Source organism: Chinchilla lanigera, unplaced genomic scaffold, assembly GCF_000276665.1.
Source record: "Chinchilla lanigera isolate Chin_1 unplaced genomic scaffold, ChiLan1.0 scaffold00176, whole genome shotgun sequence".
Taxonomy (NCBI): domain Eukaryota; kingdom Metazoa; phylum Chordata; class Mammalia; order Rodentia; family Chinchillidae; genus Chinchilla; species Chinchilla lanigera.
In genome coordinates this window covers 454,660-472,780 of record NW_004955577.1, presented here as the reverse complement: position 1 = coordinate 472,780, position 18,121 = coordinate 454,660, and the positions used below count along the sequence as shown (strand labels likewise).

Genomic DNA, 18,121 nt, shown 5'->3' with positions numbered 1-18,121 from the left:
AGTCCAAGACCACGGAGCCAGGCCTAGTGAGGGTCTTCCGCTCTATCATAACACAGCAGAAGGCGGTTAATGAAGAGAGAAGAAGAAAGGATCTAAGCTGTTTTTATAACAAACTCACTCTCTTGAGAATGATTTCCACTCCTGCGATGGCATTAATCTATCCATAAGGGCAGAGTCCTGGTGACCTAATCACCCCCTAAAGGTCCTGTCTCTCAACTTGAGGTTAGTTTCTAATACGTACATGAACTTATAGGGACACAAACAAACCACAGCAACATATAATAAACCATCTAGTCCTCCTGTAAGATCGCACGCTTGCACCAAGTGAGGCACAACGAAGCAACTGACTAAAGTGAAATAACTTCAAGGAGGGTGAACTGGGATGGAATCAGGCAGACTGGCTCCAAAGCCTGACCCTTAAGCCACTGGCTGGACAGGGCCTTATGAGAAACGGCACCAATTTCCCTAAGGAAGCAACAGCCACATCTTTTAACTTGGTGAAGTCTAACAATCTCTCCCCACATTTCACTGGAGTAGCTGGCTTTTTTGACTTCTAGCAGAGAGGCTATAACAACATACATTTTTTGCAGCAATTTCACCCTTAATGAAGCCAGCACAGGCAGTATTTTTTATGACATCCACTTGCAATGTTATGACGCTAGCTGTACTCTCTTCTACTAATTGTATTAACTATTTTAGGGGAAATGGTCAACGCTTGTCACTCTTGTTCATCCTTCCTATGCTTTCAATTTGTTTTCTTTAGCCGTATCTATTTATACCTGAAGTGTTTTCATTTTTAAGGAGATGCCTTCATTATTCTGCCAACGATAAAACTGGGACTCATAATTAAGTTATGAAACACACTGAGAGGGAAAAGATGACGTGTGGTTGCCATGGGGATATTATTGATGATTATTGGATTGTTTTTCTAATTCTGAGCAAAAACCCATTTTTAACATTTCACATCATAAAGCTACAGAACAGGAATGAACCTGAGGTCCTCTAAGTGTCAGTTTGAACCCTAGACTTAGCGTTAGGCAAGCTTTGTGATAGTGTGACCCTGGGGTGGTACTGTAAATGCTGTAAGCCTATGTCCTCATCTATAATACCGGGATGCTGACATCTACCTTCTCGGGCTCTCTGAGATAGCAATTGTAACTGTTCTTTAAGGTTGCTTTTATTCCATGATAGTTGTGGTAAGTACTATTACTTCCATTCTACCACCTTTACATCCCCAGATGGTTCCAAGAGTGTGAAGTCTCTTTCAGCCCATGTGGCCCAGTGCCAACGGTCTTGAACTATTCTCTTAGTTGGACGGGTTCCAGGTTAGAAGGAATAAATACTGCAATTCTGCCTCTCCATTTGCTTTGCTTCTGGGACAGTCTGGGCAGCTCTGGCTGGAGAAAGCTTGGATGAGCTCCTTAACTACAGCACATAGACCCGTCTCCAAGAATCTGCTCCAGATGCCCCCACAAGCCCCTGAAAATATCATCACCAATGCTGTCCTCGGGGTGTGCCACCATGCCCGGAAATGCTGTTCGCCTTACTTCCTGAATGTGGACTTCCTTGCCTCTCTTTACTGCCGTGATAATGGCCTGAAGGCCGTCAAGCCCAACCAGTTGACAATTTTCTAGCCTGTGTCTCCTGCACACTCACCAAGCTTAGGATAGCTGTGCCCATTGCTATGAATATGTAACACAGCCCTCAGATCACACTGTTTTGAGAAGTATACATGCAAACCTATCAGAAGTCCCCCTCTTTGGCCTAGGATCCTAGAGGATCCTTTTGGGGTCAGACATGTACTTGAAGTCAGAAAGCACTAGCTTAGGGCCTGGGGATTTAGCTCAGTGGCAAAGCGCCTGCTTGGCAAGCGCAAGGTCGTGAGTTCGATTCCTGGTACCGGAAGAAAAACACAACAAAAAAAGAAAGTACTAGCTTAGCTCTGCCATGACACTGAACCAGGTAAGATTTTAGAGGCAAGGAAACTGGACCTAAAGGCTTTGGGAACTGGCCCAAAGGTGGTAAGGGTATGTGATGCTCGCTTTCGTCTAGGGCGTGTTTATTCCTGGTGTGAACCCCCTCTGCTCTGTACTGAAAGTCCCTACGCGCACCTCTAGCCGGCCAGCAGCAGGTGCATAGCAACGCTGGTTGAGTGAACCGGTTAGCTTCTCCCGCCGCCGCGTGGAACTTCGAGAGCACGTGTATTTGCCTCTGTGTCCCTAGGCCTCAGCCCGGGGTCTGGCACTGCGGGCTTGGCTGGCGGAGGAGTGCGGCCTCGTCCCGATCGCCTGTGCCCTCAGAGCGCTGGCCTCGCACAGGCACTGCCTAAACCTCGTGCCTTGTGCTGCCACGTGGCTGGGTCCTCCGGGACCTCCAGGGCTGAGCCTGCAGCCCCTTATCTACCTCGACGTTTCCTGTTTGTTGTTTTTGGGCCCTCTTCGTCATATGAACAGGATTAAGAAAACTGTTACTTCTAAAATAAGCCTTCTGTTCCTCACTGTTTAATAATTTAGCTATCTCGACACACAACCTACCCCAGGCCAGCTCAGACCCACCCGGGAGCTTGTTGCCTAGCAACAATCCCCGCCCCCGCTTCTTAAGCCCTCCCCTCGGCTCCCGTCAGTGCGCATGCTCAGTACCATCCCGGCCTCGCTGGAGCGCCTGGTAGTGACGCAAGCGGTTTGCGACGCTCTCGGCTGGCGGACTCCTGGGGTCCTACGCTTGAATTGCTGCAGGACCGGGCGCTATGGCCTCTGCCGGGGTGGCCCCCGGGCGACAGGCGGAGGACGCGCTACCGCCGCCTTCCGAGTCGCCGCTGCCCGAGGCCAAGTCGCTGCCACCTCCGCAGCCGCCGCCGCCGGTTGCCGCGCCCCAGCCGCAGCAGTCGCCGGCGCCACGGCCTCAGTCGCCGGCCGACGCGAAGGAGGAAGAGAACTACTCCTTCTTACCTTTGGTTCACAACATTATCAAATGGTAAGCGCCTGGGAGAGGACTGGCCGCCGCACGCCCCGGGCCTCTCGTCCCGCACGGTTCACGCTGCCAGAGGCCTCGGTGTCTGGGACACGTCCCCATTTCACAGATGGGGAAACTGAGGCCGGAGAGGGAAGAGGCCTTTTCCTAAGCCGCACAGCGCCGGCCTGCGACTTCAGAATCTCGTTGATTCCTGATTTCGATTTGCTTAAGAGCGAAGCCTGCTCATATCGGTCTATGTACAGGCTTTGCGGCCCAGCTGCTCACTCTTTCATTTCAGCGATACTGAGCACGTTAAGCTCGCAGCCACAGCTTTCTCACCTTTCATATGGGGTAATAAGATTGAGTATCCCTTATCCGAAATGCTTGGGAGTTTTTCCTGATTTTGAAATGTTTGCCTACACCTAATGAGATACCTTGGGCATGAGACCCAGGTCCCCGTGCAGCTGGCCCGAAGGCAGTTTCATGCAATATTTTTAGTTCACCCGAGTTTTAACTGCGACCATTCACGTGGAACCAAGTGTGGAATTTTCCACTTGTGGCCTCCTGTAGGCAGTTAAGTTTTCAGATTTTGGTGTATTTGGATTTCGGATTTTTAGATTAAAGATGCAAACCCTATGCCCGGTTTGGTTCCTTCTTTTAAAAAACAGATACAGGACTTGTCATCTTGCCCCTGTGGCCAAATGCTATGGATGTACACAGTAAAAAGGACGAGCTTTTTACCCCATTTGTCAGTTATAAGGAGAGAAAAGACACATACATTAATAACCCATAATCCAAAAGAAAGTTGAGAAGGGAAGAGGGGTAAAGGGAAACATTAAAGGAAAGACACAAAAGCCACCTCCAGTGGTTAGATCGCCACCCTGCTAACTTTGTTAGGATTGGAGGATGTGTTTGTCCTCTTTTTGGCCAGCTCTCTCTGACCCCCGTGTATACCTAAATTATTTCGGTATGTTACTTCTGCATACAGTCATGTCACTCAGCGGGGATGTGTTCCAAGAGGTACATCGCTGTTCCAGCCTCCCAAGAGCGTTCGTAGACGGAGACGGTACAGGTCACTGGATTTGGCCTGCCGATAAGGTCAAGAGATGCTGTGGCTGGGTGTCATAGTACAAGCCTACAGTCCCGCAATCCCAGCACTGTGAGAAGCTGAGGCAGGAGGACAGGAAATTTGAGTGCAGCAGGGGCAATTTAGTAACTTAGTGAGACACTGTCTCAGAATAAAATAGGGCTGGGGATGTAGCTCAGTGCTTTAAATGCAGTGGGTTCAATCCCTAGAATTGCCCCATCACAAAAAAAGAGAGAGAGACAGAGACTCACAACATGAGGGCTCCTGGTATAAGAGGTCACAGTTATCGTGAACTTTTTACTATGTAAGAAGAGGGAATACACTCTCAAAAGACCAGAAAAAATTACATAAACCAGTAGCAGTCATTCATTATTAAGTACTGTGCATTGCTCACAACTGTACATGCCACACTTCTACAGCAGGCAGTGCAGTATGTAAACCGCGAGAGACGGATTGTGCTACAGTGGTTACGATGGCTGTCATATCACTGGGTGACAGGAAGCTTTCGTGAAATCTTACGGGACCGCCACTGTATGTGTCGTGTGTCACTGACCACACGGTCACTCAGCTCTCGACTGCGTGTCCATATGATAGGTGTTGATCCTTGGGCTTGTCACTCCTATTCAGCTATTAAAAACAAAAACAGCCAACTCTCCCGGGTCCTAAGGTAGAAGGATTCTAAGTTCAAGGCCAGCCTGGGGAGCTTAGTGCCTTGGCAAGACCCTATCTATCTCAAAATGAAAAATAAAAATTTTAAAAACCTCTGGGAAGGTAACTCAGTGCAGAGGCCCTGGGTTCAGTTCCTAGTATTGCAAAACAAGAAAAAGTAAATTAAAACACAATTCCCACTTTAGTGATATTCAAATAAACATGGTGTGCTCTTGCTCTTTGATGATTTGCTGAAATAGCATTGGCACTCACACCTTTGAAAGCCTTGAGTATCACCTTTCAGCACCTTTCAAGTTTGAACAGCCTGGATGCCCTCGCTGTGGGCTGGCCTGGTGCTCCTCCTCCACTTTTTCTTTCGCGGTCTTAGTTCTCACGTTAGACCCTCGCTTACTTCGATTCCTTTGCCGCAGGATACTGTTCATAAGGTAAGGCAGACTCTGTTCTCTCTTCATTCATCTGAAATGGTGAAATAGCACTTCTCAAGAGCAAGAAGATGGCAAACAGAAACACATGTACACACCCCGCCAACCCCTGGGCAGTGATGAATTATGAAGGGGCTTTCTAGATTGATTCACACATACGGATTTTAGGAAATATGGAAAAATGAAAACACAGACAGTGCAAGACAGCTCTTGGATCCGGGAGAATATATTCTTGAGCCCCAGTAGAGCAATTAGATGGGGGGAGCCTTAAAGATGGGGCAGTAGGTTATACTAGAGAACAAGCTTGAACGCTCCTGAGTTCAAGTCTGTGTGCTGGCATTTGCTTGCCTTAGCTCTTGGAAGATACTTAACCTTCCGAGGCTATAGTTTTTCTACCTCTGCCCTGTCATAATAGGCCTCAAACAATAGGTTCAAATTACAGCTCTACAGTGCATTGGGTGGGTGACCTTCAGCAAGTAACATAGCTTCTCCAGGCTTCTTTTTCTCTTGTGAAGTGGAGCAGTAATACATAAGTCACTGTTAGGTGTGGCAGTGAACACCTGTAATCCCACCTGTAATCCCAGCACTCGGGAGGCTGAGGCAGGAGGAATGCCACAAGGTCAGTGCCAGCCTGGGTTTCTTAGTGAGTTCAGAGCCAGCCTAAACTAAAAAGTGAGACCATGTCTCAAAAAGAAACAAAACTACGTAAGTCATAGAATTGTTGTGAGATAAGAGAATGTGGGTTGGTCACATGCGTTTGTCTAAAAGAACAGTGAAGGGATTTCTTAAAGCATAAAATACAAAAGAACAGAACAGGAGATGACTGCCACAAAGCAGATGGGCCAGTGCTCACTCACCTGCCAGCCCGGAGCAGCCGCCTTTGACCGTGTCCTCCTGTTAGGTCTCAGGAATGTCTGGAAGGGGGCATACAGGGAGGGTTGTGAACGAGAGGGTTACTTAGACACCCGAGAAGCGGGGCCCTGGTCCTGTCCCTCCCTCCCTCCGAGCAGCCAGCTTGGCAGGTGATGGCAGGAGCAGGCCCCAGCTGACTGGGCTGGGAGACGCCCTCCACACTGCACGGGCAGCGAGGAGACCTTCTGAAAGTGGCAATTGAGAGAAGGCTCACGAGCTGATAGTGAGCAATCCCCGTCCTCCTTCCTGACCCGGCTTCTAGCCTGGCACCAAAGAGAATGAGTGCCTTCTCCGTGGCATCTGAGCAGCCCAAGAGAAAGTACTTTCGCAGAAAAAAAGACCAAAAAGAAAAGACTTCCAGTACTCAAGAAAGCCTAGTCAGTTCCTTCTGAGAAAGTAGAAATGTGTCGCTCGTACTCAGAGTTTCCTTCTAGTGTCTTCCTCTTTATGAACGTGCTGTAGCAGCCCAGGCCCCTGTAAGCTGAGGGCAGGGCCCCTGGCCAGGACAGGATTGGGCAGAACAGAGAGTCCCTCAGGGGAGACGGTGCACAGCGAGATGGAGTAACCTTGGAAAGAGGCCAGGACCCAGGCGGAAAGGCTTTGGTGCGTGTGTGTGTTTGAGTTTACAGGCTCCCGAGGAAGGAAGGAGGGCAGGGGCCCCAGGGACAGGAGACCATGGGAGGCCTGTACTGAGCCTAAACCCAAAGTGCGAAGGCGGGCAGGACAGGCATGGTGGGAAGTGAGGGCAGAGAGGGTCCCACATGCAAGGGAGAGGACCTTGTCCTTTCAGGGCTGAGGAGTCGTGGAGCGCGCAGGTTCAGGAAGCCAGTCCTGGCAGGTGGCTCTCTGGGGCCGTGTTCCTCCCTGCCTCTTCCCTTACTCCCCCAGCCGACTTTTTATTGTTTGCTCCTGTGGGGAAGATGAACAGGGTATTAAAAGCTGGATTCATGACTGTGGCCTTCCTTGTTCTCATCAAGCTCAGGGTGTTACATCGTTAGTCTTCAAAAATTACTTAGTGAAATGTAACAGTTGCACATTCCGTAGGAAAAAAAAAGTGTAACTGCTTGTGAGTGCTTTTGGAAGTTTCCCTCCCGGAATTGCACGTGCATTTGTCTTTTCAAAAACTTATACAAATTAAGATCATGCTGTGTTGCGTGAGATCATATGTAAGATGATACTTTCGTTGTAAACGAAACTGTGTAAGATCATACTTTCGTTGATTAGTCTGCTCTGGATGCATCTTATACAGCAAAAAAGACCTGCCTCATTAAGGCAGCTGCAGAGAATTCCACCTTAAGGATTGTGTAATTTATGCAACTGATCTTCTGTCTATGAGGTCTTAGGTGTTTTTCTCACTTTTGCTGTTGCCTGCAGTGTTGGGGTGTCTTTACATTCCAGCAAGTTCATGAGGAGGTAAATCCTCAGCAGAGAGAGTGAGGGAGCAGAGGGCACCTCATTTTTTATTTTGATAGCTGTTGCTCAGTTTAGCAATCACGGTATATTGCTACATTGCTTTAGCTAACTTCTCCAAAATTCAGTCCTACAGTCTGGAGTGGTTCAGTTAACCTAAAAATTCTACTAACCTAAAAAAGCCCGTAAATCTTTCACCCTGAAAACATTTTTAAAAAGAAATCCAGTTGTGGATGGGTTCTAAGAGTATTCTTGGGTAAAAGATAGAAAATGATCTTCCACTCCACTCTTCCCAGCTCCCTCTTCTGTCCCAGAAAAGCGTCATAGTCCATTTTATGAATACGCCTTCATGTATTTACACTGTTTCCTGCTTGAGGATGCCGGTGTGGTATTGGAGGTTTTGCTTTTGCAGTCGGCCTGCAGTGAGCATCTTTGTCGGAGCAGTCTTGGAAAATTTGGGGGAGCTTCTGCAGGGGAAATTTCTAACAGTAGAATATGTGAACTTAAAATTTTATCACTATTCACAGGTTTAGAAAGAATACATCAGTTTATGCTTCTGGTAACATAGTATTTGTATCTTTTCCTCCTGTGAGACAAGGTGTCACTACATAGTTCAAGCTGACCTTGTACTTACTGTGTGGCCCAGGCAGACCTCCAGCTCACAGTGATCTTCCTGCTTCAGCCTCCCAAGTGCTAGAATTATAGACGTGTGCCACCACAGCTGACTGTCACCATTTACCTTTCAACTTTGGCTTATCTGATAGTCAGAAATGACACTGATTGTATCTTTCATTACCGTAGGTAAAACATTTTTCATATACAATTTTATATGTCATTTGTACTTTTCCCTATAAACTGCCCATTTTTTCGTAAGCTCTTTTATAGAGAAGAAATAGTGCCTCTGTTAAGTGTATTATAAATATAAACAGTGCCATTGTTAAGCATATTGTAAGTGTAATTCCTAAGTTCATGGGTTTTTTCTTTGTTCATGATCACGTTTTGTTTTCATTCAGAATCATCTACTTCCACATAGTCAGAGTTGTTAAGCTTTTCCTTACTGCTTCTGATTTTGAGCCCTAATTTAGAAAGGCACTGGACTTGGGCACATAGCTCAGTGAGAGAGTGCTTGTGCGATCCTCGGGTTTGGTCCCCAGCACCACTTTAAAAAAAAAAGGAGCCTTATATTGATCTTCTTTTCGAGGACTTTGGTTACAGATTTTACTGCTAATTCTTTCATGCTTCCAGATTTATTTGGTAGAGAATAAGACTCAGGGAGCTTTTCCCTTAGCCCCTCTCCCGTGGCCATTTAATTTACTGAATATTTATTACTGTCCCCGCTTGAGTTGCTGCCTTTGTCATACACTCAGTTCCCGCATGGTTTCTGATCCACTTCTGGACATTCTGTTCTTCTTAGGTAGCAGACTGTTTCAGTCCTGGAATCTTCATGGTACATTTATTTCCCTTTAAGGCCAGTCTTACCTCCTTTCTCTTGATTATCAGTATTTTCCTGAGGCGTCTTTACCTTTGAATCCAGTTTCTGAGTAGTTGTCTGAGATCACAGCGCTTTTGGCTACTGAAACATTTCGTCTAGAGCCTGCTCCTTTATTTTCAAGCCTGTTGACATAACCTGTCTACCAGGTATAACCTTGTTTTGGGATCTAATAACTGCTTTTTAAATTAGTCTCTTTGCCTTTGAATTCTCCTCTCTAATTATCCTGAGCATCTTACCAGGATGATTTTTCTCTGCTCAAATTCTCAAGGGCTTCCTGTTCTTCCCAAATTGGGCCCAGACGTTTAGCCCTGCTCTCAGGGCCAGCAGACCCCTCACACGGCCTGCCCAGACTGCCCACTCAGAGCCTGGGCAGAGCCTTCGGCTGCGGCACTGTTAGGTGTGTGGCCCTCGGGGCAGCACTGCGCAGTCCTTCAGGACCTGCTCTGCGGCCGCTGCCTGTACTCAGAGACTTCTGAGCCGGAGCTCCTGCTGCACTGGGCCCTGCCTGGCTCCCGGAGCCGTGCTAGGAGGGCCTGCAGTTGAGCCATAACACTCTCATCCCTGCCAGTGTCTTTCCCATAGTTGAATGAATGGTCAAAACGATAGATTTATGTTATTTTTAAGGAATAAGGAAAGGGAAAAAAATTGCATTTTATTCCTATAAAAAAATACTACAAATCCCAACTTTTCCTGGCCTTTCTTGTTATGTGTGGAAGCCACAATTACAAAAAAGTATAACATAGTAAAAGGAGAACGCAGTGAGGTCTGTGAGGCCTGGGAAAGCTATGACTTTCCTCCCTTCAAACCCAGCAAATCGGGGCTGGGGATTTAGCTCAGCAGCACAGTGCCTGCCTGGCAAGCGCAAGGCCGTGAGTTCAATTTCCGGTACCAGGAAGAAAAAAAAAACAAACAGTAAATCTGAGTGTGGAACTCAGTGTCCCAGGCAAAGAATCCTGAAGTGCAGTTCCTGCTGCCTGCTGCTTCTGGCCCCCTCAGTATGGGTACTTTCAGGGCCCCTTTTTAATTACCTGCTGTACTTCTTCAAATGGCTGCGGTTGCTGGGTGGGCACGAAGGAGCCGTCCTCGACCCTACAGAGGGAGTTCGAGTGGGCACACAGCCCTGCTGCCTGGCCGGCTGCCACAGCACGTCCACCTATTGTAGGAGGTCAGCGAGACCTCCGTGGGAACAGGGTGTCGCTGTGTCATTGACCTGCCCACACAAGGCCGGTGTGGGTCGCTGGCCCTCGCGCCATCTCAGGCCTGCTGCAGCAGGGGAGGCCTGTGGGCCCAAGCTGCAGGGTCCAGGCTGGTCCAGGCGTCCCTGCAGCCAGGGAGAAGTGGTATTCAGGGTCCTGGGAAGAAGGGGACCCTGAGCCTGGGGAAACTGGAGGCGCTAGTGGGTGGCACTGCTTTGAATTTGCCCAGCAGCTGCTGTCTGGGGTGGAGGGCAGTGGAATTTTCAAGAGGTGAGGTGACTTGCTCAGACTCTGTTTTCTAAAGGTGAGTCGGGCAGAGGGGTTCAGAGATCAAGAACTGGATGTCCAGGAAAGCGGTGGCAGGGGGTGGGCTGGAGGGGCTTGGGGAGGAGGACTTGGCAGGCTCCGAGCTGGGAGGTGGGGGTGTCACACAGGAGCGAGTCTGGGCAGACAGCCCCGAGCTCGCCCGGGGAGGTGGGTGGGCTGTGCCATCTCGCTGAGGAAGCAGATGGCACGTGGATGTCTGAGGGCTCGCTAGACTCAGCAGCCACTGCTGGGAAGAGGGCTGGCCAAGGGGAGGGCGCAGCACCCACAGCACCGTGTAGAACGGCGTGTCTCCACACTTCCTCAGGCAGCAGAAGCCTTCATTCCTCCCTGAAAAGAATATTACACATGGAGCCTTAACACAGATGAAAAGCAAGGGTATGGAGTCCAAAGCCCCTTGGGTGCTACCAAGGTGGATCAGAGAAGAACAGTTGCTAGATAAGGAAGAGCCAGTGTGGTCAGGGTCGGGGGATAGCCTGTTGTCCACAGCTACACAGATTGTATGTTAGTAAAGATTTGTAAAGGCCCGTGTGTGTGTGTGTGTGTGTGTGTGAGAGAGAGAGAGAGAGAGAGAGAGAGAGAAAGAGAGAGAGGTGAGACTCTCCTTTTCAAGCTGGCCGCAAACTGCCAGTCCTCCTGCATCAGCCTCCAGAGTAACTGGGATTACAGGTGTACATCACTGTCCATCTCAGAGGGCATTTTGGTAATATCTGTTAAGAATTATGTAACCTTAGCTGGGATGGTGGAGCATACTCGTAATCCCAGCTGCTCAGGAGCCTGAAGCAGGAAGATCACAAGTTCTGGGCCAGCCTGGGCTACTTAGTGAAACTTTGTCTCAAAACCAAAAAAGACTGAGGGGCTAGGCATGGTGGCATGCACCTGTAATCCCAGCATTTAGGAGGCTGAGGCAGGAGGATCACCACGAGTTCAAGGCCAGCCTGAACTGCATAGTGAGACCCTGCCCAGAAAAAAAGACTGGGGATGTAGCTCAGTGGTAGAGCACTTGCCTAGCATGTGAGAGGCCCTGGGTTCCATCCCCAATACGGAAATAAACTTACTTCAACCCAAAATTCCCACTGGTGTAAAATTGTCTTACAGAATACTTGCATCAATACATAAAGATGTAAGTGCAGAATGTTCATTTCCATTCTGACAAATTACAAACGTTCCAGTCACCCACCAAGTAATTCATCTGTGTAATTGTATATGTGCCAAACACAGACCTTCAGGGTACATTGTTAAATGAAGAAAAGCAAGAATCGGAACTGCATATGATCACATTTCTGTCAAAACAAATAACAAAAGTATGCATGTGTTTCTGAGCTGTGTATTTTGAAGCAGTCGAAACTGTACGTCACATGTTAACAGAAGTTATGTCTGGGACCTGGGTTAAAGAGACTTCCCCTCTCCTAAGCTTTGGTTGGTGTCTGGCATTCTCAATTTTTTCCTCTCAAGCACCTATTAATACATAAGACAAAAAGATGATTTTGGAGAGATGGAAGCCGCTGTAGTTAGCCTGGTCGGAAGAGATAGGCGCAGAGGACGGCTGAGGGGCATTAGGCCTTGGACATGGTAAGGAGCAGGTGTGAGGAGGGTATGTGAGACCAAGTCAGACGCCAGCGAGGCCAAGTCATGAAGGGAGCAGGTGTGGAGGAGGGTATGTGAGACCAAGTCAGACGCCAGCGAGGCCCAAAGTGACTTAGGGTCAGTCTGCCCCTGGGCTCCTTTTGCTCCTGGGTTGTCGGGGGTCGTGCTGCCTGGTTGTTGACAGTGCATATCTGTGCTAAAGTACCTAGGCCAAGAGAAACAAAAGACAAGACCAAAGATAATGGGTGTGTGACTCTTAGGTGCGCCCACCCGAGCCCGTGCTGTCTGCCCCGAGTCAAACCCTGACGAGCGTGCTACCTGCTGGGAGAAGGATGCCGCTCAGCAGTAATATTTTTGTCCACTCTGAAAAATAGAGGATGGAAGATGGGACCAGAGAGCCGGAACTTTGTCCTTGTTTGTACTGTTTTCATGCTTCTTGACCTACTATCCTTTTTCTTCTTCTAAAGTTGGATGATGACTAAGCCAAGCACAAAGGCAGACCCACTGGGAGTCCTCTGCTGGTGTTCGCTCAGCACTCAGGCCTGCTCCTCTTCTTTCAGCTCGGGCGTTTCACAGTCATTCTAGCTTAGCAGGTTCCCACTTGGTTCAAGCCGGTTCATAAATAGTGTGTTTTCCTCACCCCAGGACTTCTGTGCTATTTACCGCTACCAGCGAGGGTAGGTAAGCAGCCCACAGAGGAGCCCCCTTGCGGCTCAGCTCCCCCTCTCCCCAGCAGCTTTTGTCTGCCTCTTTATTTCTTGTCTGAAGACCCAGCCTCCTTTCCCAAAAGCTCGCTAGGTGGATAATGGGCAGCCATGGGGCTGGGAGATTTTCAGACATGAGCGTCTTACATAGGCCACTTTCTGTCTTCAGAAGTGAATTTTCTTTTGGGCCTGGTTCAGTTTACTTCAACAACTGTATTAGGATGACTTCCTTCCACATTTTAATTTTACATGTATTCTGTTCGTTTATATCACATCTTTCCAGCCTCAAGTGATGGGAATCACTTTTCTTAAAACTATATTTTAGGAGCTGGGGATGTAGCTCAGTGGTAGAGTGCTTGCCTAGCATGCACAGGCCCTGAGTTCAATCCCCAGCACGAAAGAAAGAAAGAAAGAAAGAAAGAAAGAAAGAAAGAAAGAAAGAAAGAAAGAAAGAAAGAAAGAAAGAAAAAGGAAGGAAGGAAGGAAGAAGAAAGAAAAAGACAAACTATTTTAACCTCAAAACTTCCTTGGGACTTTAATTTAATTTATAAGTATGTTAACATACATGCCATCCAGATGGAATACTTTCAGAAGCCCAGATGGTTTCTGTCCAGATTTATGGATCCGAGCTGAGACTTAAAAGAGCTTAAAACAGATGCTCCCCTGGCTGAGAGTGTAGCTCGGTGGTGGCGCACTTGTCTAGCAGGTTCAAGGCCCTGCGTTCCAGCCCCAGCACTGCAAAACAAAACAAAAAGATGCTCCCTGATTGCTTCCTTCCAGACCGTTTGTGGTTCTCCCAAATTCTAATTACTCCTTCCTAGCAACCGGATTAAGGTACCACTGACTGCGCTCTACACTGAGGGGCTCCAGTGACAACAGGGAATGTTTGCCGGCCCTTCATTCTGGGGAAGAAATGACTGGCGCTCCGAGTCCTGCCTCTGAGTTTAGGGCTGTTGATAAATAGTGAGCAGGCCCTCGTGGCTGTCTGATTTGTAAGGTGTGCGGTGTAGCTGACAGATCGCCGGGGAGGATGGATATTCTGTCTGAGTAAGCAGAGAAATGATGAATAGTAAACACGAGTTTGCACCATCTGGGTTGAAATTTCCCGGTAAGGATGGGTATTTATTAAGAAATATGAATGATCACTGACACTTCTCCCTCTTCGCTTCAGTGGCTTCCTTTTAGAACGGCTTAGTGAACTGCCGTTTCATTTTTAGTCTCAGCCGCTTGTTTTCCAAAGCTCGGCCACTTACTGACTCCTAAAAAACGTAAAGGCACAACCAATGGGCCATTTCTTTGACCTTGGGTGAAAGTTTTCATTCTTGTTTTGCTTTTAATTTGGTAGTTGCTGGGGCTCATTGATCTGTGTGTGGCTAATAATAGCTGTAAGATGAAGTGAACGATCCACTTCAAAATGAACTTGACCTGAAGGCATGAACTTGTCATGACTGTGCCAGGAGAGGCCTGTATATGCTGAAAATTTCCAGTAGCTTGTAACTGATTTAGAATTTATGAACAGTTCTGTGGAAACAGTTCAAGCAAGCATCAAAACCTCAGCTAAAATTAGTTCTTGCTAGCTGGCAAAGACTTTGGCCTGGGAATGACCCAAATTAGATAAAAGGTAGTATTCCCATAAGGTTGTTTGTTTGTTTGTTTGAGATGGGGTCTCACTGTGTAGTCCAGGCTGGCCTCAAACTCATGGCGCTCCTCCTGCTTCAGCCTCCCAGCTTTAGAGTGCTGGGATTACAGGTGTGTACCACCACTCCCAGCTTATTTCTGTAAGTTTTTGGGGAAATTGGTCAGCAGATAATTGATAATGGTTTGTTCCTTCACTCAATACATATTTATGAATTTGTTTGCCAAGCATTTCTTCGTTCAACAAAGATTCCTGGAGTACCTGCGGCGTCCCCATTAGCCAGGGGCTGGGACACACCTGGGACCAGGCGGCACAGCCCCACCCCCGTGGTACTAAGGTGCACTGAGGAGCAGTGTTAAACCCCTGACATTGCAGGTGTGCTAGGCAGAGGGCGTGTTTTTATTTTTTTGTTTGTTCGGGGATTTTTTTTGAGACAAGGTTTCACTATGTAGTGCAGACTGGCCTCAAACTCACAGTGATCCTCCTGGCTCAGCCTCCCGAGTGCTAAGGCTTAAGTGTGCGCTACCAGGCCCAGCAGAGGAGCGTTTTTTAAACTAACTAAGGAGGAACTGGTCCCTGTGCTCTGTGGGTACGCAGCGAGTCAGGGAGCAGGCACAGCAAACAAGGCTTCTTGGAAGGCCCCGGAGAACGCAGAGCAGTGACGTCAGGTGGGTATGGGCTGGGAGTGCTGATTGCTGCCCTCTGTCTCACAGCATGGACAAAGACAGCCCCGACGTCCACCAGGACCTGAACGCCCTCAAAGCCAAGTTCCAGGAGATGCGCAGGCTCATCAGCACCATGCCTGGCATCCAGCTGAGCCCCGAGCAGCAGCAGCAGCAGCTGCACAGCCTGCGGGAGCAAGTCAGGACTAAGAACGAACTTCTGCAGAAGTACAAGAGCCTCTGCATGTTTGAGATCCCCAAGGAGTAGAGCCAGGCGACTTCCAGGACTGCCCGAGAGGGCAGGAGGCGCGAGGCCCTGCCATCTCCCCCACACTCCTTGGCGCTGCTCCTTCGACCCCAGCTCTGACCTGCAGCCAAGCGGGGCTGCTGTGGGGCCTCCTTAGCTGAACTTGGTCTTGACCATGTGGGCGTCAGCCCCGGCTCGTGTGTGTGTGTGTGTGTGTGTGTGTGTGTGTGTGTGTGCGCGCGTGTGCACCTGACTCGAGTGCCCGCTGTGAGAAAGAGCGTTGGGGGGGGACCCTCTACCCTCTCTCTGGGGAGGGGCATCTGCTGTGCCTGGGCCCACCAGCAGCTCTGAAGGGCAGTGTGGGGAGGGGAGCGCCTCCTGCGGCCGCCTGCTCTCGGCTCCTCCCACCCCCAGTACCATCAGGGTGTACCAGGTACATACTGTTCCCATTAGCAGCATTTGCATAGAATTCACTGCTTCGGTGAGAGCTCCAATCGTACGGCATGAATTTAATAGAATTAAAGAAGGCTCTGAGAAATGAACACTCTTTTGAAAGGCCAGAGGGTGGGTGGCTGTTCCTCCCCGAAACAGTTTAGTTCCGTTCTGTTTGAGCGGGTGAACAGCTGCGTCTGTGGGGTGCAGGCAAGAGCCCGGGCAGGGGCCGCCGACTCCAGGCTCCCCCTGCTCCGCCTCCTTACAGCAGCTCTCGCTTTGTTCCCTGAGACCACAGGGCCCAAGAGGAGCCGGCCGCCCCACAGTGCAGCGCTTCCCGCGGGTGGAGAGGGCCCCGTCCCGCACGGGCCCAGTCGGGTTTTAGGCGGGCACATCTTTCCTCCGACCCACACTGCCCTGGCCTAGAGCATTATTTCCTCTTGGCCTCCTCACCAGAGCCACTGTACTTGCTGCCCTGCGAAGGGTTTCCAATATGCCTTTCGTTCAGAGACTCACGGTTCTAGTGGAGGTTGGGTGGTCCGTCAGCAAGGTGGCGGGTAGCTCTGGGCCAGTGCTGGCGGAATGTGAGCCGGGGCAGCTTCGCCTAGGTGTTTACATATACACTTGATGTGCCCCAGCCCTGTTGATTTCTTCCAGCAAGGTGGTGTTTGTAGCCTCTGGCTGTCATACTGATAGGTGATAGTCCCTTCCCCTGCGCCTGAGGGTACTGGAGAAGTAAAACTGAACATTGTTTAGACCTAGAAATGGGCTCACTGCCTGTGCTACCCAGTTGGGGGCTTAGCAGCCACCCGCCAATGGCCTCATTGGCAGCAGTGCTGCTTGGGGTGTTTGTAGCAGGGGTTCCAGCAGCATCAGCCTGTAACCACCTGTCAGGAGACGGCTGGCATGTTGGGATCCCACAGCTGTGTCGGGGAAGAGACCAGCTTTCACTGGCCAAAAAAGCAGTCTGAGTTGAATTGGGTGATCACTTGTTACACCAGTTCTACCTAGAGATTGATACTTAACTGAATCAGTTATTCTCTTGAAATTTCACAGTAGTGGGTGGGCCGATTTTAAGGCTTTGACTAAATACCACAAAACACAAAACCCATAAAAACTCCATAGACAGTGGCTGGGTGTGGTGGTGTGCTGGTGTAATCCCAGCACTTGGGAGGCTGAGACAGGAGGATCGATGAGTCTAAGGCCAGCCTAGACTACCTACAAGACCCTGTCTCAAAAAAAGAAAAAAAAAATTCAGACGTGCTGAGTCTTTCTGAGGCTGGAGTGCAGAGTGTTTCCTCAAAGAGGTGGAGGGAAACAAACCCTTCTGCGTTCAGTTTTGACTTGTGACATGTTTCAAATGTATAATTAAAAGAACTTACATTCTGCTCCCAAGACACTGTCGTCTGTCTTTGCTGTGCTGGGGATCAAACCCAGGGAATGTTGGGTTTTACCAGGGATTCAGAGTGGATGTCTCTTGATTGGTTGAAAGGGTTCAAGTTACTTAGACACAGAATGAAACTGGGAGACCCTTGTTCCTCCCCTCCCTCCCCCCAGCACCTGACCAGTTAAACCAGTGTAATATGGACTGGCTCCTCCAACAGAAATGGTGACTTGTCCCAGCACCTGCCTCCCAGGGGGTGCCTGGGGCCACCCTTTATGGTAGGAGTGGGTGCCTTTTGGTGCTTGAGGACCAGTCCTGGCTGAGAGCGGCTCTGCAGAGCAGGGTGAAACGCTTCGGCAATGCTGTGACCCTCACAGGGCGCGGCACCCTCTCAAGCTGCCCACTGTTTGGGTTACTGGGCAGCAGGTACTTGTGCTAAGTACTTTTGAAACACTACACTTAATCCTCACAGCAACCCATGCAGAGGGGCCTTCTTTTTCGCAGATGACAAGGGCTTGGCAGGTGTTGCTAGCTTCAGGTTTGCAGTTGGAGTGGCAGGGAGAATTGGGTCACACGTCACAAACAGCTGAGGGGTCAGGGGTCCAGTGCCAGCCTGCTCTTCTTGGGCTCCATTTCCTGTGTGTAACAGCTGGGCCCAGGTAACACATCCAACGGTCTTGAGTTTTGAGCCCGACACCCTGACCCTAGGCCTGCCCCCGATCTGGAGATCGGCTGGAACGGAAGAATTAAGAATGTTCTCTGTGACCCGGCCTGAAGACTAAGCAGGGGAACGGCAGCGTGACCAGGGAGGACCCTGACTCCGTTTGTCTTCATTTTGTATCAGTCCAGTCATCTGGAGCTACTTTGGAGCCCTTTCTCCCAGAAAACCAGAAGCTATTTTCAGAAAGGCAAGGTTATGTTCTAATTCTGGACAAGGCGAGGGCCAGTGCCTCGGAAGCGGGTCCCCTCTCCCCAGAGCCCTATCTAAAAGCAAAGAAAGCCCAG

At 49.4% G+C, this 18,121-nt stretch overlaps 1 protein-coding gene and 1 long non-coding RNA gene across 2 annotated transcripts; one reads left to right on the top strand and one right to left on the bottom strand.

Moving 5' to 3' along the window:
- The first annotated feature begins 2,654 nt into the window (after nucleotides 1–2,654).
- On the top strand, nucleotides 2,655–16,902 carry Med9 (mediator complex subunit 9). Its single transcript, XM_005413973.2, has 2 exons — nucleotides 2,655–2,973; nucleotides 15,105–16,902. Exons 1-2 carry the CDS (start codon nucleotides 2,747–2,749, stop codon nucleotides 15,319–15,321), a joined length of 444 nt encoding a protein of 147 aa, XP_005414030.1. The 5' UTR covers nucleotides 2,655–2,746; the 3' UTR covers nucleotides 15,322–16,902.
- LOC102018544 lies at nucleotides 4,810–8,099 on the bottom strand. Its single transcript, XR_265080.2, has 3 exons — nucleotides 6,257–8,099; nucleotides 5,988–6,044; nucleotides 4,810–5,164 (listed from the first exon to the last, which is right to left on the bottom strand). It is a non-coding gene; the product is annotated as an uncharacterized LOC102018544 (long non-coding RNA).
- Nucleotides 16,903–18,121: the final 1,219 nt, after the last annotated feature.

Excerpts from the sequence above, each read along its gene's own strand:
- Med9 (XM_005413973.2), top strand. The coding sequence starts at position 2,747 with ATGGCCTCTGCCGGGGTGGCCCCCGGGCGACAGGCGGAGGACGCGCTA. Across the intron at positions 2,974-15,104 it reads GTTCACAACATTATCAAATG|CATGGACAAAGACAGCCCCG; the intron begins GTAAGCGCCTGG and ends TCTGTCTCACAG.